The sequence below is a fragment of the Haliaeetus leucocephalus genome, unplaced genomic scaffold, assembly GCF_000737465.1.
Source record: "Haliaeetus leucocephalus isolate CR32 unplaced genomic scaffold, Haliaeetus_leucocephalus-4.0 Scaffold556, whole genome shotgun sequence".
Classification (NCBI taxonomy): Eukaryota; Metazoa; Chordata; class Aves; order Accipitriformes; family Accipitridae; genus Haliaeetus; species Haliaeetus leucocephalus.
Window position 1 is genome coordinate 1,368,816 of NW_010972992.1, and position 27,120 is coordinate 1,395,935.

Consider the following 27,120-nt stretch of genomic DNA (forward strand, 5'->3'; position numbering starts at 1 on the left):
GCAGGGTTAAAGTGGGGCAGGACCAACCCTTTCCCTTCAGTTCTCTCCCCATCACTTCGAAACCAGCTATTACTTTAAATGATTTTGTGATGCCACGGTGTCAGCGGCTACTGACCTTGTTGTCGCTCTTCTCTGTGTTGTCTTTACAATCTCCCAGACTCCTTACGACCAAGTGCCACTAGTTTGAACAGATTTTCTGCACTGCAGCCTCCAGTCTCATCTGTATCTGCCTCATCCGCATCTTCAGAATTAGATTCTCGCAGGGCCTTAACTAGGTAAGCTTCAGTCCAATGATGACTTTCCCTTCTGCTGTCTATACGCCCACGCTTTTCACTTACTGCTCTAGTTACCAGCACAAAGAAAAAAGAGAATTTCATTGAGTTTCCAGGAATGGCTGGGTCTTTCTCCCTGCCCCCGTGTACTTTGAGTTAACTTAAAACACATGCATATTTTATAATATCATAGGAGAGACAGGTGGTATTAATTTTTAAAGCCATTGCGGTGAATGTTTTAGTTTCCACTTTTCAGTCACCCTTTATCTCAGGATACGTTTGCTAGTAGTTTATAACAGGTTAAAAACTCTTCAGATGAGACGTAATAAATAGGTATGCGGGCTGGATTCAATGGTCGTGGATTCAGCCAGGTCAGTAGGTTTATTTATCCAGAAAACCATGCCTAAAACCTTGCAGAAATTTAGCAGGGCTCTTAAAACCCTCTGGCTGTCTGACCCTTCCCATTAGGTGTGACCAAGCCTGCCTGAGCTTCCGCACCCTGCGATACATACATAAGGCTGTGCGGTTCTCTCACACACCCCGATTTCATCAGGGCTACAGTCACTCTAGCTTGTAGCATGAAACATGCATTAACCCTCAATAATTTATTAGCTCTAGACATGGTTTATAAATGTACAGTTCATTTAAAACATCAGTAGTTCTTCCTTCAGTACACACGAGCTGCTGGACTGTTTTCTTGGGTTTGTCCCTCTGATGTTTTCCCTCGTATTTGACCTAAAACTCTGGCTTACCTGGAAATTACTCAATTTTGGTATTGTTTTGCCCATCTTACTCATTAACACAGTAATTAATAGGACAGATCCTTGTCACCTTGGCACCTTGTGGCAGCCTTCACTATTTGGAAGCTATTTTTCAATAAATGGGTAAAAAATACACCGCTCATACCATTTCACAGTAAAACAGTGCCTTTACATTATAAAGTTCAGCATTCCACATATAAAACGGGTGCTGTAAGGACTCCATTGCTTTTCCGTGTGTTCTCTGGGAAGCGTTGGCTCTGCCTGTCCACTCTGTGGATATTTGTGTTTGTGCCTCTGAGACTTGAGTTAATTTTGATTATATTCTGTGTAGCTACAACTGTAAAAAATTGAGACAGCAATCCTGCCAGGTTTGTGTTGTGGGGTTTTTTTTTCCCCGCAGTTACTATAAAGCTATCCAGTATCTTTTCTGGCATTACCAGTGCTGCGAGTAGGGGTTACTCGTACCATAACCTTTAAGCATGTCTGGTTTTGTTCTGCAGTCGTGGGAGCACGGGCAGGGAGAAGAATGACAAACCTCTCCCACCTTCCCTCTCCCGTCCCAACACCTTCCTACGGGGCAGCAGCAGTAAAGAGCTGCTGCTCGACAATCAGGCACAAGAGGAGCAGCGGAGGGAGATGTTGGAGACGGTGAAGCAGTTAACAGGCGGTATGGAGATGGACAGGAACAGCACAGAGGCAGAGAGGAACAAAGCCAAGGAATCTGGTAAGTGGCTCTTCCGTGCTTGGGGAATCTTGCTGAATGTGTGAAAAGGCATAAGGGAAAAATCTATCAGAAAAAGGGACAGATTTCTGTGCAGCAGAGTGAATATTTGGCCCGCAGTGACGCATCATGGAGCTGTGATAGCTGTGATCTGTCTCCCAAAGGTTTGTAACACAACTGATTCATACAGGCCTTGGCGTCATCTCCTCTCACCAGCTCCTCCTTAGGATTCATCAGAGTTGAAAGGCTGGAGATATTAGCAAAGCACCACTCCATGGCACTGTCTTGCCTGCTCATATCCTGTCACTGTTGCTGCTGGTTTCTGGGCTCAGAGTCTCCAAAATCAGTGTCAGTTCTGCAGAAATGCTTCTTTAGTGCCCCGTAAGGCCAGATCTGCCCTTTCCAAACTCTTCCCAGGGCCAGAGCAGTGACTTGGGTCTGGGACAGACCGCGCACGGTATCTTTTTAGCACTGCATTGTTGCCAGCCCTCCTTCCAAGCAGGTCTCAGTGCAGTGTGGTGTTAGCACCCACTGAGGTGGCTTGTCACCTTGTCAGTGCTGCAGCTCTCGCTTTTTGCTCCTGCCAGCTTGAGCTGATTTGTTAGTGAGAAAATATTGAGGACACTTAGGGCGATGTTCCCTGTGGACAGAACCTTTACGATAAGTACAGTGTTTTGCTCCATCCCTGGGAACCGTCTAGAAACTGGTACAGTGAGGAATACATCTCGACTGCCACAACACAGCACGCGCTCATCTTGAAGCTTTGGGACTTTGTAAAGGACTTCATGGGGACCAAGGTTTTGGGGATGTGATCAGGAGATTGCTTTGGAGATTGCTGCCCATCACAGTCAGCATGTTTTAAACAGGCAGCATGCTGTAACAGCTCAAAGTTTAATTATTTAAAGTTGATAGAGAGCTTTGAAGGTGTTGCAACCTGTGTCACTGCCAGCTATGTTTCTACGAGAAGGCTGATGTACAGAAATATTGAGAGTTCATACAGGGGAAATGTAGCCAAGATAGAAGTGACCTGTGCCTGATGATGGAATAGGGAACACACCCTGCTCCGGTGACTTCTGTTTTCAGAATGTCATCTCTGAAAATGACGCTGATTTTCCTTTTCCAAATGTGTTTGTTTTTCTTAAATTTCTACCAGCCAAGCCAGAAGCTCCCCCAGCTCCAGCGCAAGAAAAGCCTTCACTATCAGAAGAGGAAATAGAGAGAAAATGCAAATCTATCATTGATGAGTTCTTGCATATTAATGATTTTAAGGTAAGCAAATGAAAACTACGCTTAGCAGAAAAGTCTGTGGGACTAGAGTATGTTTTCTTTTCAGGAACAGTGTCTTTGTAAGCACCCATCTCGCACAGAGTTAACAGAAACGGTGGGGCCTGTCAAAATTAGTGCAGCAACAGCAGCTCCATGGGCAGTTTTAGGATAGTTGTCTCCCAAACTTGTTTTCTGCCCTGCTAGCAATAGGAAAAATAGCCCAGCTTGTGTGTTTTAAGTAGCAAGATGTATGTGTATCTGTCATGAATCACTGAGCAGCTCCATAATAACAGCAATTTTGGAAGCAGAAAAGCTAGCGGGAAAATAAACTGAGGTTTTCATTCAGCTATCAAAGTATGTGCTGTTCTGATCTGGAGGCAGATAAAGCAATACTAAATATTGAACAAACCACTCCAGAGTATTTTTAATAAACACTGAAAATTACTGAGCAGCTGTCATCACTTCCTAGTTAAATGTTGAAATTTTGTTTCCCTTGTAAATGGATTTTTAGTTTGTCCAGGGAGTTTGCAAGACGTGTTACATTCACTGCAAAGCTGATTGGTTTGATCTTTTGCTGAAATAAATTTTAAAAACCTGCCAAGTTTGAAATGGCAGCACTAGGGAGTTACTAGTTTGGCACCCTAAAAAGAGTTGCTGCTTGCACTTCATAGGGATTCCAATTAAAATCGGAAAGAGGAATATTCTTATGACGGATTGTTTTGGGTTCACATCTAGTTATCAGGAGAAATTATTAAATCCTGGTTTGGAGAAAAAAAAAACAACCAACCACTTTGATTCGCAACGTCCTCCAGCTTGCTGGCCTGGCAGGTCTCAGCAGGAGGAGTTGGGGACAGCAGGGCTGGTTAACAAAGGAGTCTCCAGCCCTTTTTCTTTTTGCGATAGACTTCAAAGGCTAACCCCTGGATGTCTGGGGCTAAGGGGCTGCTTCAGCTTCTCTGCTTGTGAATACAATGAAAATTTTTTTATGGCTGGATGGAAATAGAGTTGAATTGTATTAGACAAGTGCACCTCTGGTTAAAAAAGTACATCGGATTGAGGCAGCTTGTTTGCATTAGGGGGGTTACTTGATAATTGTAAATTCCTAGTGCTCTTCCAATGCAGCATGCAACAAAGCCTCTGACTAATTCAGTTTAAACTCATATTAATAAGGCCATATATGGGCATGTTAGTTAATGTAGTATATAGCAGAGGAATAGCTGTTTCTCATGAGTTCAGTCTTCAGTATTTAACCTGACTGTAAATTAAAACTGCTGAGCTGTATGCTAGCATCTGGTGACAGCAGGGTTGACAGCATGTTCACCTGTCTGTCCTGGAGACACCGGCATCCGTCGGGCACATCTGACGGAAGAGCTCTGACCTGAGCGTGCTGTCTGGGACTGCCAGGCTTGTGACCTGCAGAAAAAAAGCCGTTCGGGGCCTGCAGAAATGCATCTGGGACTGCCAGTTCTTGATAACTAAAGGCATAACCTAAGACAAAGAGCAAATGTGTTTAGTCAGGAAGCCCGTTGAGATCCGTTGGGCTGAACCTAGAAGGTCAGTGGAAGATCTTTGCTGATGACAGTGGAGATTTTTGAAGGATGACATTGAGCGCTTCTCTGAAAGTTTCTAAGAGTGTTTTGTTTGCTTCAGTTACAAAAAGCACATGCCAGAAAGTAGAAGCTTTAGAACAGGGAAATTTTCCTCCAAATGCTCCCTACCTATTTTCTGCTTCTTTATATGGTGTGGGTTTGTAACACAGGCATTTCTGTGCAGATCAGATCAGTAATGAATCTAACCTGATGTCCTCCTTTTCACTTGGCTTGATACTTGATGAAATACTTAGGCGTTTTGGTGGCATCCAGATGACAATTCCTGTCCTTTCACTGAGCAGCTGAACAGTATCCTGGAGTGTGATTGTATTTTAAAAATTTTTGCTTGTGTGGTATGAATTCTCATCTCTTTCTGTATTATTATTATTATTATTATTATTCAGTCGCCATCTCAGTGGTGATTTGTGATGAGGTTCCACAGCCTAGTTCGGCACCTTTGCCTGGCAGCTTCACTAAATACTCATTTCCAAAAAAACCTCTATGTTATAGTAGAAAATATCCTTCTGTCCCGTTTTTTGATGTTTTCAGTTCAGGTGAATGATCCTGTGTGTTGTTCAAACAGGAAGCAATGCAGTGCGTGGAGGAACTGAGCACCCAGAATCTGCTGCCTGTTTTCGTGCGAGTGGGAGTGGAGTCGACACTCGAGAGGAGTCAGATCACCAGGGATCACATGGGCCAGTTATTACATCAGTTGGTGCAGTCGGGAAAGCTGAGCAGGCAGGATTTCTTCAAGGGGTTTGTATTCTCCGTGTACAAATGGATACTTTTCTTTAGCGTTCTTTGCAAATGAACACTGTGTGGGAGAGGAATGATTTCCCACCTTGCTTTGGTATCCTGCCTTCTCCACGCATCTGTTTTGAAGAAGTTTTTTCACCTGGGTGTATTTATAAGTAATATAGTTATTGTAAAATATTTTTAAGTATTTCAAATGCTTTAGTGAATGTAAATATTTTTGTATTTATATAAGTATTTATTTCTAAGCAAATATGTGGGTGTCTGTTTAAATGTGCGTGTTTAGATTTCTGTTTTGTGATGCGTTTGTCAACGTCTGCCTTTTGGCAAATCACTGAATATGATTAAAAGAGGAGGAAGAAGTCAAAAATCTCCACGTGACATTAGTGCCTGGAAGCCGTGTAGCCTGAAGTCCTGTGTATCCACAGAACCGTAGCCACTCTCCCACTGCTAAAACAGCCTTCACCCATACGATGCCATTTCTCAGGACACCTCCACTTTAAGGAGTGGACATGTCCTCAAGGCGCTGAGAAGGAGAATATGCAGTATCAGACGGGTTAGACTTCCTCAAGAGATCTGAATTTCAGCTGCTGGTTCATTTCAGCTCTCTGGGTTTTGTGTTCCCAGCCTGGATTTGAACTGGTGTCCAGTCGTAAAACAATCCGCATTCCCAGGGAGGTCCCCGGCACCACTCAGTCCTTGCTGGGGCTTAGAGCAGGATGATTAAAACAGGGACAATCACAAAGAGCAGCCAGTGAATGAGCAGATGAAATAATGCTTTCAGGTACTGGGTTTCTGGGTGGTTAGCCCTGTCTTGCTGCTTTTATTTGAATTATGTCTCGTCGTGGTACCACTGAGCACTCCAACAGTGATCTCCCTGCACCCGTGCCTGGCAGTGAATTTCATCGTGATGCAATCCAGTGGCTCACAGGAACAGTGTAGGCAGCCTGAGTTCAAAACCGTATGGAACAGCAGTAAAAAATACATATCCACAGGGAGTGCACTCGTCTGTGTCCACGCAGTCGCTGATGGTCAAAACGACTTGTTTCAAGTGATACATTTACATAATGGATTGTGATTAAAGCCATTCCTGTGTTCCCCGGAGTGTGGATAAGTGGTTGTGATGCCAAATAAGTAGGATCTTGATGAAATAGTGGGACATGCGGTCTGAATGTGGCATAAACAGTGAAACAGCTCCTGAAGATGATGAGAGGGCAAGTGGTGTTCAGCAGGCACATGAGAAGAACACCAAAACCCACTATACTTATTCACGCAAGACAAATTGCTCTGTAATTAGGGGTTATGGGATGAGTGCTGGTCACAGCGCAAGTCTGGAGAGATACACAACAGGAAACCAATTTCTGGCAGAAACGCTTGGACAAACCTAGGTAGCAGAGGACGTAAAGAACAAAGCAAAGGAGATTGTTTCTGGTTTTGAAGCACAAGAGAAAATATGAATTTATAGTCACTAAACTGGACCCCAGAACTTTCAAGGTTTTTGGTGGGAAATGAATCATGATGAAAACTAGCAGGAGAGCCAGAAAAATGATCATCTTGTACCAGGCATGGGAAGTGAAGCCACCTACAAGGCTTTTATGGGAAAGAAGAGTTTTGAGCGATTCTGGAAACTGTATCCAGAGTTGGAGAGCGATTTTGTAATTCATCCTGCTGTGTTTTCTGTTCTGGTTGGAAACCTCCCTCTGGTGTATTGAATATTTTTCTTGTGTTTTTTTTTTTACACACTTACAGACATTTTGCTGATTACCTTACATTTGGACTTCTGTTACTATTAACCCCCTTCTGTAAATGTTTGGATTTTTTTTAAGGAGGCTCCATTTATTAGATGGTTTGTATTTATAGACAAAAATGCTTTTTTTTTACTTGTGCAGGTTTTACTAGTTAGTAAATGATTTGTTACTGGGATATAAGAATGATTGTAAATGGTGCTTTCCTGTATGTATCTGCTGGTTTTACAGCAGGCGATGCCTTTTCCACATGCCCTCCATGTTACCGCATAGAGAAATTCCCTCCTGGCAGTTTTGAAGCATTGAAAGCACAAGATGGCAATAGTTTTCTTTGTTACCTTTGTGATTTTCTTTTTTCTTTACTTTATTTGGGGGGCCAGGGGGGATGGGGAAAAAGGATTTTTGAAAGTGCAGATTTACTTTGCAGGAAAAGTCTCAAATTAAATTGTCTTTAATGTTTGACGTTTTTCCTTCTTTTAAAGCTTTTCAGATACCTTGGAGATGGCAGACGATATGGCCATAGATATACCCCATATTTGGTTGTACCTAGCTGAGTTGGTGACCCCCATGTTAAAAGAAGGAGGAATCTCTATGAGAGAACTTATACAGTAAGCAATGCTGTTCTTTTCCAGTATCGGTTGAGCTGAGCTGTCTGCCTGGCTACGCTGTAGTATTTTCACAGCGTGGTTCCCATCAGTAGATAAAAGACAAGTAGTGTTAGAGGCTCAACTTCTCCTACAAGTTGATAAAAGGCTTGCTGCACATCGTTCAGGACTTGCACCAGACTGAAAGCTGTGGTGGGAAGGGAGCTTGCTGCTGTGCAGTCACTGCCATTCAGGGGTGAAAGTTTTATCTGTAAATCTACTTCAATCCTGTTTGTTTCAGCTGAGCTAAAAAATACCCTGGTGTTGCATAGTCGCAGTCATTTGAGAGCACACTGAGGCTCTGAGAATTAGATTTGAAGAGAGCGAGCTATTGTGCAGGAGTCCTTATGTCATGGAGTGTAATAACTGCCACCGGGGCATTGCCTTAAACGGGCACAAAACCTGGCGTGCAAGACTGGAAACTGCTTCCAGGACCAGCGTTTCTGTATTTTGTGCATGTCCTTACATATTTGGGGATTAACTAGAAGCCAATTGAATGGTTCCCTTTTCCTGTAAGTAGTGGATTAAGAAAATAATAGCCTTTTCCCCAAAATGGGTCCTGCTACCCAAATGTAGCATCCCACAAAAATTAGTGGGTTTGACGTTACATAATAATAAAGTCTTTGTAATTAGCCCCATTGTGGCAAGCGCACTGCATCACTGAAGTCTGTTTTATCAACAGTGCTAGCTAGATCAAATCCTTTATCCCTGGCAGAAGTTCAAGATGATTACCTGCCTCAGATCGCTACCCCTTGCCTTGCATTCCAGGCTTGGAGCACTGTTTTACAAGGATGAAACCTTCTTCAGACAATATAAATTACAAGGAAAAATATCTGGTTTTCTTTCATTCTAGAGAATTTAGCAAACCTTTGCTTCCTGTGGGAAGAGCCGGCGTCTTGCTTGCTGAAATCTTGCACCTTCTATGCAAACAAATGGTAAGTGTCCAGGTGTACCAGTTGTAGATGGGAGCTGGATGCAGTGAGTACATGTTTATGCGTGAAGCCTACACTTTTCCCACATGAAGATATTTAGGGATGGGCCAGCCAGTCCAGATAACCTAGGAAACCCGCCTCTTCATCCCCAGTTTCAAACCAAGCCTTTACGAGATTCCAAAAAGTTAACTTTATTTTTTCTCATCACTTTTCCCTTTTGCAGGTACCTTTGCACCTGGCTTCTTCCAGAAGCTAGAGTGCTGAAATACTGCAAGAGGGACATTCTCAAGGTATTTCTGGGCTGACCAGAAGCAGCAAGTGCCGGAAATCTTGCGAGAGAGCTGTTCTTGCAGACCGGAGAGGTTCTGAGGGTTCGGATAAGCTTCAGATGGCCTCTCAGACTTCTGGGTGCTTATCCAAACTAAATCTGCCAACTCTTAAGAATCACCCATCACTAGGGGTAGTGACACCTTTTCACCCTGTAACTTGTAGAGCTCTCTTACACATTTCACGGTTGTGTGTCCAAACAGTTTGGTGGTTTCCCTATAACTCTGTCTCCATTTTTTGTCTTTCTTTTTTTCAATCCAGCTAAATACTGCACTTTGGATAGTGTCTATTTTCAACCCTGTAAAATCCCTCACTTGCCTTTTTTTTTTTTTTTTTTTTTAAAGCATGCATTCAAATAAGGTTGAATGTTCCAGGAGCATTTCAGTTTAGCAGTCAGTCTAGCAGTTCAAATAGTGACTTTTTATTTATTTATTTTAGTCTTATGCTTGTTTGGACAGTCAACTTCCATTTATTTTTCTCTGTTCTGTGAAAGAAAAGCTGCTGTGCTCTGGGAGTTGAAGCACAGCCTTGGGTTTCTGTTCCTGCCACGGCTTTCTAATTCGATCTCATCCAGGCCCGTACTTGGACTCGGGAATTTCTATGTAATATCAGTCATCTAATTCAGATCCTGATGAATCACAGCAGGAACCATGCACAATTAGCTCTTAATGATCTGCATTGTAAACTTAAAATTGTAATCTGCTTTGTAAACTGAAAATCAGGCTGCTTTTATCAGCGCTTAACTTAGGCTACGCAGTGATCTCCCTTATGTGGGTGCTACAAGGTAAAACTTTTGGCAAAGCATTTGGGTGAAAAGAGCTGGTTGTTGCTAGTATTTTTATTCTTGTGAGAATTGTGTATGTGCCAACTTAGGCCGGATACCGAAAGGTCAGTGTGACATTAGAGGATGTGGAAAGATGAACTGTATGTGCCGCAAAGGTGTTTTTCTCAAGGTTTGCAGTAAATTCTAGGAATTGAAGAGTGAACTTGGTATTACGTACCTGAATTTGAGGCTTGACCTCTGCACAGAAAACAGCCATGTAAATAATTATTTTCTAAAAGCAGCTGATTTGCTGGTGCCTCAATGTCAAAGCAGGGGGAGAATGAGTCACGGAGTAAGTTAATGACAGAGTCAGGAGAAGAATCTAAGTCATCTGACTGCCAGCTCTGTGTCACGGCCGTGGGAAACTGTGCCTTGTTCAGATGTGCCACTTTTTGTAGGTAATCTCTGGCTGAAGTTGTTGCAAACCCCATGTGTCACGTTATGCCTTGTTTATTACCCATCACCGTGGCGTTTGACCACTTGACAAGATGTGTATACCTGTGGCAGGATTGCATATATGATTTCTCTTGCACGGGATTTCCAGAAGTTTTCATTTCATTGCTAGGCGTTTTGTTTGGTGGCTGAACGGTTCTTTATTTCTCCTGACACAGCTGCACCACTCCGGCTTGTGTAAGCTTCCCTGGTTGTGTCTCAGGTCTTGAAAATGAGCAAACTGTTTGTGTTTTAGAGCCATAAGAAAGTGGGAGCCTTATGGAGGGAGTCTGGCCTCAGCTGGAAGGACTACTTACCTGAAGGGGAGGATGTACATACCTTTCTCATGGAACAAGTGAGTTCAGAGCAAGCATCTGCTTAATGATTTTGGCACACTGATTTTTGGCCCTACGTCCCATTTGTTCATCCTCTTCCATCCCATTCTTATGTATAGTTGGTATGGGATGTGGGGTGAAGTGTCTCCCTCAGCAAGCTCGGGTTAGATTATTGCAGCACTGCCTTTCTGAAACGCCGGGAGGACAGGCTTGTCCCCTCCCATCCCACCACACATCTCCTATCAGCTGGCTTCCTCCAGGAGATCTCTTTGTCCATCTGGGAGGAATGAACTCAAGAATGAGTTTTGCAGCAAGGACAGATCATCTGCAGAAGGGCCAGAATAAATGGTAGCAATTATTCACTCATCCCACCTTGCATTATGATCCCAGAGGGTTTCACACCCAAGAGGAGCCAGGCCTGATGGAGGGCACCTTGCAGCTCTTGCTGGCGGTGCTTCTAAGGAAGAAGCTGGAGGTCTCCCTTTGGTGCTCCAAGTGATCCGCTGCCCAGTTTTAGCACTTGGGAAGTGCTGCGCCACAGGAAATGAAATGGATTACCAAGGCCTGGGGCTTGGTGAGGGGACTGTAGATCCTCTGTCGCATTTTACAATGAATTGGGGCGTTAGCTGCAATTCCTTTGAGTGAATGCCAGCTCTGGTAATTGCATTACAGCTCCCCGTCGTTTTAGTTGAGCAACATGCACTTTATTTTGTGCACGCTGATATTGTGCGGGGCTGGAGTTGCTCTGAGGTGCCTGGTTGTCTTTGGTGGATAATGTAGTTCCCACATGTTTGTAAAATGCTTTATAATCTTTGGAACAGAAAAAGTATATAAATCGTTGTAATGATAACTTAGCAGTTGAAAGATGCCAGTAAGCAGAATGAACTGTAGCTCACTGCCTCAATTTAGTGTAATTCAGCATAGGAAAATATATTTAACTAATTCTCATCATCGTTTCTGATGTTGCAGAAGTTGGACTTCACAGAGTCTGACTGTTCCGGTTCCTCAGAAGCACTTTCAGAGAAAGAACTCTCTGCAGAAGAGCTGAACAAGCAGCTAGAAAAACTCATTGTTGAGGACAAGGCAAATGATGAACAAATCTTTGACTGGGTAGAGGTACAAAGACTATTTTCACCCTCCCTGCACACAGTTCGTTAACTGCTTTTGTAAATATTTTCTCATCTAAAGGAGCATCTCTGCAGGCTCCTCCCTAGGCGTAGGACACTAAGATGATTAGGTCTGTGCAATCAACACTTCCAAAGAATTAAAATCGAAAATATAATCAGTTGGTTATTTCATAGTAAGCTTTAGGAAGAAAGAATTTTAGCCATATTAAGGTACAACTGTGTAACTGCCTTTTAAATACTGTAGACTTTTTGACACTGAATGCACTGCTTCTGGCTACTTACTACATTTTAGACAGGGTACAGTGCTACATTCTTTCTTCCCAAAATATGGGATAAAAGCTTCTCACTTCTTTTGCAACACGACCTATGCAAATTCCCCCCTGCCCAATTGCATGCCCCGCCATGCTGCAGAAACATCCTGGGCAGTCACTGAGGGCACATGTACCTTTCCCAGTGCATCGGACCAGGCACTGTAAGAGAAAATACAGAAAAAGAAAAAAGAGGGAATTAAAAAAAAAAAGCCCTGTCAACCTGCTGATCTTTTGCCCGCTATCTCTGCCTGCATCCTTTAAGTAAGATATTTAATGTAGTGTCTGAAATTATACCCAGCCTGATTCATTTAGATTTGTGCTTACAGCTAAATCTTGGTCAGCTTCATTTTAGTTATTTCTATTGCTGGAGCAATGTGTTAGAAATGTCATTTTTCTACTGCCATTAGAGAAGTCGAGAGTGGAATGAAAGCAGCACTGAAAATCTGCGTACTCCCACAGGCTCTTTGTAGTCTTGGACAAGTTACATACCCATTCTCTGAATTTCTTCAACAAAGCAAACAAATCTCCACCCAAGGAGCATGCTGTAGAATTTGTTGAAAAAGCCTAAAACTCTTAAAAAACGTATAAGGGCATTGCGTTGTTGGCTTGGTTTGTTTCTCAAGACAAATGACTAGTTGTGGGAGTAGAGAACTGTTGTTGCATGTTGACATACCTGAGCTGGTTTCAAGAAGTGAATGGGAAAGCTGAGTTTTTGCAGAGGGGTGAACTGGATTTCCACTGCAGCAGCTTTTGCTGAACTTGATCTTGCTGCCAAATTCAGCGGTGGAATTTGGAAGCAGTTGCTCTCACACAGCAGCGTGTTTTTAACTGGTCCGTTTACTCTTGATTTCAGGCTAATCTAGATGAAAGCCAGATGAGTTCACCTACATTCCTTAGAGCTTTAATGACAGCAGTTTGTAAAGCAGCTATTATAGGTGAGTAACTTGCAATGTAAACACCATACAAACCAAACGTGCAAAGAATTATTTTATATTTTTCAGGTTTATATCACTTTTCCCTCCCCTGAGGCTGTTTTTTATCACACACTAAGACTTTTGTACCATACTAAATTCTAGTGCTCGAGAGCGGGATATCCCTGTGACAGCCAGCCACTTTGCAGGTTATGGTGTTCTCAAGGCCCTGGCGTGTCCCCGTGACCTTGTGTGAGCAGACGTTTCAGACGACTTTGAGTAATGCCAGATTGTTCATTGATTTTTCTAGTGAAGGTGGAAATACACTAGACGTTATTAAGATAATTAGCATTTCCGCTCCTGTGTCAGCAAGTACGCGTGGGTGCTTTACCATTGCAGATTGGCACGTGCAAGTTGGAAGCGTGGGTTGCAGAAGAGAAGCCAGCCTGCATCTCTGTCTTGTTAATAGTTTTATGTCCAAAGTTGCAATTTTGGAAGGACGGTTTATGTGGATTACTTGAATAGCATGGCAGTCGGCCGGAAATGGAGGAAAGGGTGGGTTCCCAAGTCAGATGTGTGAGCCTCAGACCCTCAGGGGGACTTGAATAAAGTGCTGCAGCCAGAAACATCTGGTCAGTCCACTTTGTTTTCTTTAACTTTACTGTTGGCATCTGGCAAGGCAAAAAATTGTACTCATAAAGCACCCGGTTCTGCTCTAGCTGTACAAGTCTTGGTTGGTGGAGAGAATGGTCTGAACTTCATCTTGTTTGAGGGGGAAAGACAGCCCAGCTCCTTTCTTCTCCCTGAGAACAGAACCTTTCTGATGCCACCTAGTGTTAATAGCTAAACGACACAGGATTTGATTACAAATGTTTAAGGGTTCCCCGATGTGTATCAGGAACATCTTCTGGTTTACGTTTTGACCTTGCCTCTAACTGAGGGGTTTTTTTCCTTTTGTTTTCAAAATATCACTTAATTGTGTTGTATGATCTACTTAAGAGCCACTGAATAATTTATCCATGTTGCTTATGGACTTCTAATGTGTATTTTTTATATATTCCTGATTTCCTGTGTCATATACAGCTTCTGATTCTGTTTCTGCCTTAGTATTTTTAGGGAAAAAAAAAAAAAGATACAATTTTCTGAAAACCTTCTATATAACTGAAATTTTAGCCCTAGTCATTGTACGCACTTTGGACATCCAGTTGTCTGTGAAAATGCAACGGTTTGGACTGCAAAGTAAGGTTATAATTCTTCTGCATGTGTCAGCAGGCTGGTTAGGGCCAGGGTCGCTGCAGACACTGGTTGAATTTGGGGAACTGGAAGAACCAAGACTTCCAGAAAAAGCTGTTGATCAGAAATACTTCCTGTTGTTTCGCGTCCTCTTTTCTCTCCAGGCTAACCTGTATCTGTGATTTCTATTTGAATAAATAAAGGCGATAAAAGATCTGCCCCTGCTGCCGTGTACCAAAGCTGACCCTGTTTTCTTCTCTTCCCCTCAGCGGACTCTTCTAGCTTCTGCGTGGACACTGCTGTTATCAAACAGAGAGTGCCGATCTTACTCAAGTACCTAGACTCAGACACAGAGAAGGAACTACAAGCACTTTATGCACTACAAGCATCTATAGTAAAACTTGATCAGCCTCCTAGTAAGTGTTGCCTCTGTGCTGGGAATTTGAACCCTGACAGCATAAGGAAAGGTTGTTTCTGTGAGAGTAAAGTCTAGTGGTAGAAACTGGAAGAGGATGTGCTTTTCCTTACCTTTGTGCGTAGCAGATGAGAGAAAACAGCATACAGGGGTGTCTGCTCAGCCAGATTCCAACTTTTAGAGCAGTGGAGGTCTTCAAATACTTGGCCAGAGGCCAGCTTTTTCTCTTGGTTACTCCTGTAAGCAGCCATGCAGAAGGAAGGACAAAACTCTGCTGATAAAAAGAGACGGGGGGAAAAAGAGCAGTAAAAAATAATCTGTTGAGTTTACAATACCTGGACATGTGAGAGCACTGGGCGTTGTAATTGCATTGCTGCACCACAGATGTCTGTGTACTTGGAGGGAATAAAATGAGTTGGACAGCCAACAAGTCTTGTCCCAGAGACACTGCAGAACACTGTTGTTGGAAAAGAGGTGAGGGAGTTGCCGAAGAAACAGGGATTCTCAGGGAGTGTGCAGCACAGAATCAGAGAGTGCCCCAAAACACCCAACTTGGTTGTCCTTAGCTTTAAGGCACCAGTTGTTCATTATCCCTCCTGCTGACCCACGAAAAATCGGGTGTTGGAGAGGAGCCAGGCTGCCAGGTTGTGCAGTCCAGTGAAAGGAGGATGGGCTGCTGTGGATTCTGCTTGCCAGCCAATCCCTAGATAATACATTCCCACGGCTGCTTTCCCAGCTTTCCCTTTTCTGTGGAGCATGTGTTATCTGACAGCATCAGAGGGATCTGCTTTCCCTCTCAGCTGTGTGTAACCAGCCAGGAAGCAATAACTCAGTAACAGACCTTCCTTTTACTTGTATCTGCATCTCTTGCATTAAAGGTCACGTTAATCCCTTTATCCGTAACCGTGTCTTTGTCCGCTGACTTAAACTGCACAGTACTAACAGCTGTTCTCTCCCGTTATTCCATTATTGCAGATTTGTTGCGGATGTTTTTTGATTGCCTGTATGATGAGGAGGTAATATCGGAGGATGCCTTCTACAAGTGGGAAAGCAGCAAGGACCCAGCAGAGCAGAACGGGAAAGGAGTAGCGCTAAAATCTGTCACGGCATTCTTCACATGGCTACGGGAAGCCGAAGAGGAGTCGGAGGATAATTAAAACTTAAAATACAGAGGAAAAAAAAAAAAAAGAAACAATTTAAGTATTTTTTTAAAAAGTTTCACGTCTTCGCCAATCACAGTGCAGCAAGGCCAATTCTCGCGCAGACCCCCCCCTTCCCCCACACATGCACGAGTGGGAGAGGTAAAAATAGATAAACACAAAGGTTGATCATGGAGGAAAAAAGGTACTTGAAAAAAAAAAGTAAACTTCAAACCTGAGGGCGGGAGCACTAAACCAAAATACATGTATTATTTATAGAAAATATTTTCTGTTTTAATCTTTTTTTTTCTTTTCTTTTTAAACAAGGACTCATACTTACAAAAACACAAAGCGAAACAAATCTGTTTAGCAAAAAAAAAAAAGTTGAAAACTTTTAATTTATTATTTTAAGGACTGCAAATGCCAGTGTAATTTTTAAATTTGCAGTTTCTGTAAACAAATTGTATAATAGAACAAAAGCAGAGAAATAAATTTCCCTCCCCTTCATATGCACCTCAGTTTTGTTTCAAAGCATGATAAATAGACAAAACTTTCAAGGGGGTTGGGGTAAGCTAGATGAGGAAGAGATCAATTTTTTTTGTAAATTGTCATCAGATTTTTCTGCCTGCCTCTCAGCTTGCTTCAGAAATTTAAAAAGAAAATAGTAATCAAAACGTACATAACCTTGGAACGGAAGGAAATGCATTTCAGAAAACCGCTGCGGACCAGAGTGCTCCGAAAATAACTCATTCAAAACAGTGCTACCCTGGGGAAAAAGTACTAGTGATACTTTCAGAACCTTTAGAGCAACTTTAAGGCTTGTAAATACATAGAACAAATATTTAAAAAAAGAAAAAAAGAAATTGACTCAATACTATTTCTTTTCACTTTCAAAATATAAAGAACAAAATAAAGACAAACATTGCAAGTTTAAAAGAAAGTAAAACGACTTCTCCTTTGACAGCTGCTGAATGTGTGCACCATTTCTGAGCGGTGCTGGCTTCATTTTCATTGTGTAGATCCTCGGTTCCAAATTGTGTACATATAGTGTGTGTATGTATGTGTGTCTACCAAAAAAAGAGGGGTGAGAGCAATTGTTGTTTTAAAAAAAAAAAGAAAAAAGGAAAAAAAAAAAAAGGGGGTTGCTGCTTGGGAGACCTTTTCTGCAGAGAGAACTTAATGGCTGATGAGCAGCTGGCTGGGCTGCTGTACCATGTAGGTGCGTTTGGTTCCCAGCATGTTGCCGCAAGGCTGGGAGACGACCTCGGGGGCTGGTCGGTGTCTGATCCCAGCTCGGTTTTTCCAGCCATGCAGCCGCGGTGTATCTCACGTGACTTCGATCAGTGGTGTCGTCCTGGGGACTTGGGACCCTGGTAGCTGCAGAGGTCGCAGGCGCTCAAGCAGAGAACCGACAGCCCTTCACCGTGGCTTGTGCACCCATTGCCAGCCGGCTTCCGCCACTGCTGCCCTTCACATCTGCTTGTTGCCTTGCCTTTGCTGTGGAACCCAAAAGACCCATACGGGTGAAAACAAAAACGCCCTACGCGAGTCAAGAGGTGGAACAAGCACTGTGGTGCTCTTCCCAGCTGTGCTCACCCCATGACGGTGTCTGAAGTCGGAGTGCAGCCCGGGTACAGAGTAACAGTGGTCGCTTTGCAGTGCTGTCAGAGCAAGTGTTTTCTGTGTGCCCAAAGGGACCTCAACCGTGCCCTGATGCCATGCAGTCCTCCAAACTGAGCTGCTGCTGAGTGCGTTAAGTCTCTTGTGTGTCTCTCTTCAACAACCAAAGATGACCTGCTGGCTCTCACTGTGAAGAAGCATCTACCATGATACAGTCTGCAAAGTTTGTGAAGCCCTAAAATGTAGTTTGTGAACTGTGGTCCATGGACCACGAGTAACCTGTGGAGCATTTGCTGGTGGTCTGTGCAGCACTAGCTGCTCACATGATGCTGTCTTTTACTTCCCAGCTGCTAAATCACTTCTTTTTTAAAAAAACAAAACAAGAAAAAAAAAAAACAGGAAAAACAAGAAAAAAAAAAGGCTACGAATACATTAAATACTTTCCTAATCTTACTTTTACATGTAAACAATTGCTGTACTCGCATAAGGATGTTACTTGATCACCAAGGGGAAGGGAGGAGGGTGCCTGGTTGTGGCTGGAGGGGAGATGTCCACAAGACACTTTCCCTGTTAACATGTGTTCCACGCCATGAATCTGAGCTAGAGAATCCATGGCCTAAAACACTAGAGCATTGTTTGTTTGGGGTTTTTTTAGTAACAATAAAACACTTTTCTCTGATGTTTTGTTAAAAAAAAAAAAAAAGAAAAATATTCTCACCCTTAATATATGCATATGTATGTATCTGCTTGTACGACATCCAGCAGCTCCTCGCCCTCAGCCGCTTCCCTTCCCGGCCTCACACTTGGGCCCAGTGGTTTGGCGATGGGCACTCTCGAGATCTCCGAAAGGCTCATCTGCACGGAAACACCCACCCAGCGGGTCTCAAGGTGTGTTTGTTAAACCTCTGCAGAAGGTCATGTGGGTGCTCTTCTTGCACAAGTCATTTTTGAGCCAGAATATTGAGCGGGTTCGTGATGGTTTGTAGCAGTTAAATAGTTTAATTAAATGGATGCGAGTTTGTATGTAAATGAGGCCAAATATTTGCCAAGTTGGTGCGTGAACCTGATGCATTTCCCCTCTGAGGATGGGCAGTGTCGGACCCTGCTGGGAACCTGAGTGTGCGACACCGGGGCTGTGCCGTGCAGGGACCATGATTTATTTATCGATCACCTTGAATCAGAAAGGAAGAAATTGGTGGAGCCTTTGAATAGCCACATGAATCAAAGCGTGTCAGGGCAGGGAAATCTGTTTGGGGAGCTTGAATCTTTTGGCTAAAAGTTGGAAAACTGGCTGGAGGGAATGGGAACGGTGAACATGTGGGTAGAGGAGAGATGAGAAAGTCTCTCCCCTCCTTATTTGAGCCTTTTGTGTTAAATGTTCTAGGGGGGTGAGAACTTGCCCTGTTAGTGTCCTACAAATGTCAGGAAGGGAGTATTCAGAGGTTTTAGGCATGTTTTCAGAATTGCCCAAAAGCTCTGAAAAGGTGGGTTTGCAGCATGGCTACCTTTGCATTTTCTGAAGCTAGATCAGTTAAACTGTGTGTGGAGAGCTGTGAGCAGTTTATGCGCAAGACCTTGAGGTCTCCCGCTGTGAGTGTGTCACCTTGAGGTTCAGCTTCCCACAAATGTCACCGCAAGGAGCATATCTGACACCAGTCTTGGACCAAATCTGCTTCCTCTGCTCCCCCTGTGCTGTTTGCCACGTGCTACTTGCTTACCTGCATCTGTACCAAGATGTGGTTGCTTTTCAGTCACCTTCTAGATCAGCACAGGTCTGCAGGCAGTTGTGGCTCCTCAGGATGTGGCCAGTGTTCCTGGAAGATCTTTGCAACACATCTCCTGAAGGGTGTTAAAATATAAAAAACTGTAAACATGAAACAAAAAAGCAATAATTAACAGAGGTTCCTGTGAGAAGGTGGTTTGTGGGAGCCTTTTTATGTAAGTGAGGAGAGGTGAGCTGTGGTCACTCCTACCTAACATTACAGCAAAGCTTAAGCAGGGAGGACAGCAGATTTCCACCAAGAATACTAAAGGTTTTGAGTATGTTGGGGGTTTTTTCTCCCAGTCTTGGTCCTGTAAGGCGTTTAAATACATCTTCTGGGCAGGCTTGCGAACATGGCAGGGAGTTAATGTAGCTCGGCAGGAAAGAGCGCATTAGAAGCCATTTCCACTGCTGGGAGCCCTTCTTGTGCTGAGGCTGTGCGCACTATCAAAGGCATGGGCAAGGAGGAGCAGATGCATCACTTACGTCCCTGTTTCTCTTTATTGCTGAAAATGTCCCCAAACCTGAAGCAGTCAAACAGAAAATTTCCAGGCCAGGTGTCTGCCTAAGGCTGGTTTCTTTCTAGGAAAGTGTTTTCAGAAATGGATCAGCAATTTCTGTGAACAAGGTCAGGGAATACACCGATACCAGATGTTGCACTCTGTCTGCTTGTGTTTAACACGTTCAGATTTTAACATTTTCTCAAGAAGTCTCGGGTCCACAGCAGACCTTGGTGTGTGGAAAAATCTTTTGCCCAGGATCAACCCTCCCTGGTACGGGAGCTGGTAGCCAAAGAGGCCATGCAGCAGAAGAGGCTTAGGAGAAGGGATTCCTCTGCAGAGATGGTTTTTAGGATGCCCAAGGCAGGTTTAAGCCAGTAGTAACTTACACTGGCTATTGCTGCATTCCTGCAAGCCACAGAGCTTTTGGGTCCAACCAGATAGACCATTTTTTCTGATAAAGGAAAAATAGGACCTCTAAAAAGTCCCATTAACTCACTGAGCATCCTGAAAACGTTTAAAACCAATTGCAGATGTCGGCGTCTCGTTGCCAAAAAGGTGGCTGTGATTGTTCCTGCTGCGTTTCCTTCCGGCATGAGTCGTTTTTACAGATGAAGGGACCTGGAGCTGGTTGCCTTGTCAGAAGTGTTCACTGCAGAGCAGAGAAGCTGTTACAGCCATGCCCCTGGCACTGCTCCCTTGATCTGTTTCACAGATGTAAGAGGGTTTAGTTTTGGGGGCAGTAAGCTCAAAATGAGACACACACACACACGCACCCCGAATCCTTTTATGCCCTTTGATCCAAGACCTCTGGCCTTGAGGCACCAAACTGCCTTTAGGCGAGTTGACTGCAGGTCGGTATGTGATGGTGGCAAGATGCTGCGTGGTAGGAGTTGGGTCAGGACTGCTGTGCACCATGTGGGGATGAAGCCATCGGGAGATATTCGGGCTAGCAAGTGCTCTGAGCTCCCGCTTCATGCAGTCAGTCTGGCAGGGAGAGCTTGGCCTTTCTGCTTTTAGGAAGATGTTGGCCCTTTGCTCCTACCTGATCCTAGGCCAGCTGAGCGGCAGTTCCAGCCAAGCAGCATTAGCATGAGCTCTTCACATGCCAATTTCTTTTACTAAAGCACCAACCCGGAGGCTTGCACGAGACTCTACAAGTTTTGATAGAAACTCCCAAGCAAGGGTTTGATGTGGCCTGGGGACCACGTGCAAGCTGCAGCAACCATAGGATGGAGCCTGGGGGTGAGGATGCGTCAGCCCAGAGGGTCCTGCTTGGCTGCCTATCTCCTAGCCCAGCTCTGTGGACAGATAACCCGCAAGGAGCTGTTGCAGGAAAATCACAGTGATGGGCAAGCAACTGCAACAAGGGATTGATTAACCCACTTGGCTTCCAGCAGCGTGACTAAATCTGTGGCGATACCCGAGGAAACTTAAAAGTTGTCTACCCTTGTATTTTCCAAGGGGCTCTGTTACCTTTGGTAACCATCATGGAACTGTGGTTTGCTGAAATAACTCCTGCTTATTTAAATGCTGCTGTAGGGATGCCCAACGGTCATCTGCGGAAAGCTTTGGTCACATGGCACCTGTTTCTCTTCCTTGTTTCCAGCTGCTAAATTGCACTGAAACAGCAACAGAAATAAAACCAGCTCCTGCTCCATTCAGTACTTTGCAAAGGGGAATTTGTCCCAAGTGTGCAGTTGCTGTCCAAGCTGCAGGGATGGTTGTGCTATGGTTGCAAATTGGAAAGGGGAGAGGAGGCTTGGGGAAGGCAATCGATGCTTTCGGTTAGGAAATCTTTGTATTACTGAGCAAGCAGAGAGAACAGTAAAGCCTGGCTCTTTGGTTGTCCATGCTCTCTGGCATGCTTGGTTGTCCTGTTGCAGCCCCCTGCAAGGGTTAATAGCAGATGTTACGAAGCAGAGTTTTACTAAGCTCATGGGGTACAGAGCATTAGTGAACGTGGAGCGGAGCACTGTTAGAAGTGTTGTATCACAGCGTTGCAAAGAACAGCTGGAAGGGAGCTGAAAAGATCTTCTCGGCAGATGCAGGTTGTACGTTCAGGTCTCACCCATGAAGGAAAATTGGTCATCTCAGTGTTGCGGAATAAGCTGTTCTGAAATAAGGCCTGCTGTAAATGCTCTGTGCCATTCAAGACAGCCTAAAGTGAATAATCAACCACCTCCCCTTCATCTGTGAGTGTGCTGGGGAGCAGCGTACTTCACCAAAAGCAGCTGGCCTGAGAAGGGAGCGGGCACTCAGCCTTTTCAGCCCTCTGCAGGGTTGCAGCACCACCACTGCATGAGTTTACGGTGATGGGCACAGCACGCAGCTCTGTTCTGCTACACAGCCCTGCTTTGGGTGTTTTCATACACCGTGATGATTAAACGCAAGGAATTTCACACACCTTCTCTGCAAAACGGGAGTCGAGTGTTTTACCCATCCTCCAAGGAAACGCATCAGACTTCAGGCCTCCTCCAACATCACAAGGTGGATATTTTGAGCAGGAGCCTGAGCTGTGGCTGACACATCTCGAAGCAAAGCCAGTCGACAAGATTTCCCATGGAGAGACAAGCAAGCCAGCAGTAGAGCTGACTGTACACTTCAAGCAAGACCTATCACCAAAAATGCTTTAAATTCCTGCTCAACCCAAAGGTTTTCTGTCTTCCCAGCAAGGCTCACTGGCATGGCGCTGTTCTCCTGCAGCTGCAGGACCAGCACGGAGGCCAGACTCGTCAGGCTGCTGAATGTGCAGGCATGCTGCTGATCGCAGGGGCGTATGGTGCACGCGTGGCAGCCAAAAATGAGCTTTTGCGGCTGCAAAAGCATCCCAGCTGGGAGGTGTTATTGACAATAAGTTATTACCTGCCCGGGCAAGGGGAGTGGCCGCTGCATGCTCTGTGCTGCAGCCTGCTGCTTACCACTTTTAATCTGAAACGGTGTTTGGCTCAGAGGGCGAAGGAATTTAGCAAATTCTGGCTGCCAATTGTGGGGACGCGCGGCTTTGGGAGAGGTGTGTTGTCCCAGTGTGAAACACTGAGCTGGTGGACTTCAGCTTCTCCTTGCTTAGGGCAGCCTTCATTTCCACTCACCTGCTTTGGGTAAAATAAATCACTACTGTAATGCTGAAAGTGCTATGGAAAAAAAATCACAACTTCCAGCCACTGGTCTCCCAGTGACAATAGCATCTTCCTCGTTAGCAATAAAGATCTATTTCAAATTAGAGTGTCTCTAGAAAAGCAGCAGCCTGTAGAGACTGCTTAGTCCACATTGCCCTGCTCCAAATTTCTGTCATCTCCAGTGGCATCTCTGTCATATGTTTGCTCCAGAACAGGGCAAATTTTGGTGTATTTAAGTGTATTTTTATTCACTTGCTAGGAACTGATATAAAAATGGGTTTTATAGTGCACAGATGACCAGAATACCCCTTGGAAAAGGGTAAATGGTTCGAAAAGATAAACCTAACTGGGTTAGCCTTAAGGGTAGGTGTTAGAGGGACAGCAACAGAGATCAGCTGGAAGGTTGGTGTAGGCTGACACTTGGGAAAAGTACGGAGAACAAATTATTAGGAAGCTGATAGAGAATAAAGAGATCAAAGGTGATATGTGGAAGGCCACAAAGTAGCAGGGAATATGCATTTTTTGTGTTGAAAGCAGAAAGGTGATTTTTGCACAGAATTACGGGAACTACAGGGCTGACAGCAAGACTGTGCTGCTGAAAAAAAGGTAAGTATGAATTGGAAGAGAATTGTAAGTTTTTCTGGTGATCTTTAGACATGTACCTTTGGTAAAGTGAACCAGCAACAAAGCAGAAAATTGTGGTTAAAGGACATCACCTCATCGCTTCTAAAAGTCCACATTTCTACTGGAGATGTAAAAGGGAAAAAAATCCAGAAGTAAAAAGCAGCTCAAGCGTAAAGACAAGGATTGTGTGTGGGACTGCGGGAAGTGTGACACCGCTGCCTAACAGATGAGTGCTTCATCGCACAATACTTCTGTGTACTGCAGGTGAAAGGTTTGTGTGTGGCTCTAGAAGTCGCAAGTGAGAGACCCATGTTAATTAGATGTTTTGATTCTGCGATGGTGACGGGATAGTTCTACTTGGTACCGCTGCCCGTGCAAATCCACCAGGTCAAGCTGAAAATGGCAGTGACTGTCCCCTCACAGCGGGCACGCCACCGGCTGAATGGAAACTTCAAGGCAGAAGAGCAAGGGTCCTGCTCGAGCAATCCCATCAAACCAAAATAACCCCCCTCACATACACATTCAGGGATAACCAGATCTAAAGGTAAGAAGCTTCTCAGGGAATACTTGATTTGTTTTTCAAAGCACAAGAAGCTGAAGAAGCAGCAGCAGAATGCAAAGATTTAGGGAGGAAAGAGCGAGGCGAGGGGAAGGAGCTCCCCAGCCTGCTGGCGATTAGACACGGGACGAAATGGAAACAGGCTCAGTTTGTCCCAGAGCCAGGTGGACTGTGGGCCAAAAATGTATAAAAGTCTTTATAAAAGCAAATGCAAAAGTTGAGGTAAAAATGGAAAAGGAAAAAACTTGCCAAAAACTTGGGGTGACAACACCAGAGGCAAGGCCTAAATATAATCAGAGCTGAAGTTTGGAGCTGCAGGCCAATATTAAAACAGAATTTGATGACAAAGATGCTGCGCTTGCTCAGCCAGCAGGATCAAGAACATACCGGCAGAAGCTGATTTCGGTGTATAATATGCACAGTGTGACAAAGGTAATAAAAAAAGGTAATAATAATCTTGTGTTTTGTACCATATGTGTCAGGTAGCTGTTAAGCAGCACAGAAGTAGTGCTTATTAAATAAAAAAGCGTTCACTTTAAGTAAAAAATGTGATGAAATGGGGAAAAGAGCAGTTGGTGTAGGGTGAGAAAGTTAACAAAAGTAGCCCCTGGAATGGAGTTTCTGTGACCAGATGTATTTAACACAGAAGCACAACAGGTTTCATGTTTCTAACAAGAACACGTGGCATTGCTCTGGATACAGGGTGGAAACAGTAAATCTCTTGACATGCAAATTTTATAGCTATTCCTTGGAAACAGTAGCAATATGTCTACATGATCTGGTTTAAACTGCAAGCTGCACTGTGCAGTTAAAACCCAAAGCTGTAGGCAATTTTGTAAAAGCTCTAGGGCTGCAGACAGTTGTAATCAAATTGAATTATTTGGGGGGGGGGGGGGATCCACAAACCAGTTGGAATTCTTCTAGTACAAGGCACCTGGGAGGGCAGGAAAGGTACTGAAAATGTTTAGTATTTATTAAAAGTGCTTAGTACGTATTAAAAGTCTTTGATGATGATGATAGTGCTCTACATAATCACAGGTCGACTCTGACAGCATCCCCCCACTGAAGATAGATTCCCTGGCAATGAATTTCCCTGTCCTGCACTGTTCTGTCCTCCTGTGCAGGGTCACAGGTTCCCACAGCTTCACTCCTGTCACTGTCACACACAGTGTGCAGCACTGAGGGAACAGGGAGGGGGACACTCCTGCCCAAAAAAACAGGGCAGAGGAGATGGAGCAGTGGGGTTTGATCCTGCTGCAGGATACAGCTACCTTCCCCAGGTGTGGTATTTTCACAGGAGCCTACCGTGGTCAGGCAGGTATGTGGCTGTTAAGGAATGTGTAGGGCCCGCAGCTCCCCTCTGGGGTGGATTTCGAGATAAAAAACAGGGAAGGAGACAACAAAAGCTTTTCTCCTCCTCTGCTTGCATCTCAGTGTAGCTCTGTGGCTCAGCCAACGCAGGTGCTGGCGTTTTGCACAAAGGCTTGCAGTGAGCAAGGGGAGGGCAGCTGGGGTGATTTCATCTTTTCCTTCTTGGTGTCTTAAAAGCTGGCAGTAAAGGAGCACATTCCCCCCCCCAGTCCCTCCCCTCCTGCCAGAGAGGCACCGCAAAGGGGGGACGGCCAAAGAACACATTTTTCTGCAGCTGCATGGTCGTTGTTTTGCACTCACAAGCAAAACAGGAATGTTTAGCAAAGTAGAGCCATCTGGATAAGGCGCTTCCAGGCCTGTTCAGCGCAGGAGACAAAGGACTGTATGAAAGCAAAACATCACAGAGATAATCTGGAGTGGAGAAAAAGACACTGAGCAAGGCCACGCCTCGGTCATAACAGCTTGGCTTTGGAAGGGGATGTTCTTGGGTGTAGTGCACTGTTACAGCAGCCACCTAAGGGTGAAAAAAAGTTGGAAAAAGCTTAGACAAGAAACAGTCAAGGCACTATTGCAGAAACAAGACACCTCCACAGTGCTTTGAATGGTGCTCACAGAGGGGCTTCCCATCCACAGGAGGGAAGAAAAGGTACCATGGTGCTGAAATAAATGCATTAGTGCCCATACAGTCTTCAAATCATAAAAACACAGTTGGAGAGAGAGAGTTGAGCAGCACATGAGTCAGGATTATGTGCAGAAAACAAAGATGAGAGACTGCTTGGGCAAGAGACTACAGATGAAAAGTTGTGTGGCATATTTGGACACAGCTTGTAGAAAGCATACTTCTGGCAGAAAAGAAAATAAGAATAGGTAGGGAAGGGAATTGAGGACTCAAGTGAAGGGAAAGCAGAGGGATTTGGGGGAAGAAAAAAAAAACCACCCACAGGCCTAGCCAAAAAAATAAAGCAACAGGCTTGGAGCAAGAGCATAGCAAGAGATACACAGAAAAAGCCTCTGTTTATCACCTCTCAGTGTACTCTGCACAGACCTGAAATAACCACGATAGTGAAAATACCAGCGTGGGTCACACCTCTGCTCTGCCTTGCAATGATAATCCTCACCTCGGGCAGCTGAGGTGCAGGTAAAGCAGCTGCCTGAAATGGAGCAAACCGAAGGAACATCAGAATAGGGATCATTCCTGCAAGTGAGGACTTGTTAGCGTGTTCTGACAGAAAATTTCCAGCTTGCAGCCATATCTCAGCGATGGAACTAGTGTAATTGAGGCAAGCAGTAAATTACACAGCTAATGAGAGCGGCAGGGGGGTAAAGAATAAGAGGCTGAGGCAAAGCGAAGGCAGGCACCGGAGAAATCGCAAACGGTGGGAGGAGGACGAAGCAAGAAGCCGGAGCAAAGATGCCAGGGCTGCAACGCTCCGCAACTGGAACGCACGGTTGACACGGACGAGGAAGGCGCGGTGCCGCCCCTGCCCGGCGGGGTCTGAGGTGAGGGCCAGCGGGCGGCGGCGGTTCTCGCCCCCTCAGCGCCCTCAGGGGGCGGAGGTGGGAAACGCCTCAGCGAGGCGGTGGTGAGCGCACGCGCGCGCCCGCAGCCGCGCTAACGGCCGCCGAGGAAGAGCGCACGCGCCCCGCCCCGCCCCGCCGTTGTGTGTGCGGCGCGGGAGGGGCCCGGCGGGGCGGGGCGGGACAGGACGGCGCCGCGCATGCGCCCGCTCCTTCCTCACCCCCGCCCCCCCGCGCGACGTGGAGGCGGAGGGGAAAGGGAGGAGGGCCGGCGTTCGAAAAATGCCCGCGGCCTCCTATTGGCCGGCGGC

At 44.9% G+C, this 27,120-nt stretch overlaps 1 protein-coding gene across 7 annotated transcripts in view; it reads left to right on the forward strand.

Annotated features, from left to right (window-relative positions):
* Nucleotides 1-16,587, forward strand: part of EIF4G3 (eukaryotic translation initiation factor 4 gamma, 3) — a 105,097-nt gene extending 88,510 nt beyond the window's left edge. For 5 of the 7 annotated variants that reach the window (XM_010577195.1, XM_010577196.1, XM_010577198.1 and 2 more), the window contains 11 exons: nucleotides 158-275; nucleotides 1,534-1,757; nucleotides 2,908-3,023; nucleotides 5,193-5,365; nucleotides 7,590-7,715; nucleotides 8,605-8,686; nucleotides 10,522-10,620; nucleotides 11,570-11,716; nucleotides 12,892-12,973; nucleotides 14,452-14,598; nucleotides 15,573-16,587. In XM_010577195.1, the coding sequence (XP_010575497.1) occupies nucleotides 158-275; nucleotides 1,534-1,757; nucleotides 2,908-3,023; nucleotides 5,193-5,365; nucleotides 7,590-7,715; nucleotides 8,605-8,686; nucleotides 10,522-10,620; nucleotides 11,570-11,716; nucleotides 12,892-12,973; nucleotides 14,452-14,598; nucleotides 15,573-15,754 (1,496 nt within the window). In that variant the 3' untranslated portion in view covers nucleotides 15,755-16,587. Of the gene's footprint in view, nucleotides 1-157; nucleotides 276-1,533; nucleotides 1,758-2,907; nucleotides 3,024-5,192; nucleotides 5,366-7,589; nucleotides 7,716-8,604; nucleotides 8,687-8,906; nucleotides 9,314-10,521; nucleotides 10,621-11,569; nucleotides 11,717-12,891; nucleotides 12,974-14,451; nucleotides 14,599-15,572 lie in introns of those variants that run through there. The other 2 variants (XR_774961.1, XM_010577201.1) reach the window with 2 other exon arrangements.
* The last annotated feature ends 10,533 nt before the right edge of the window (nucleotides 16,588-27,120 follow it).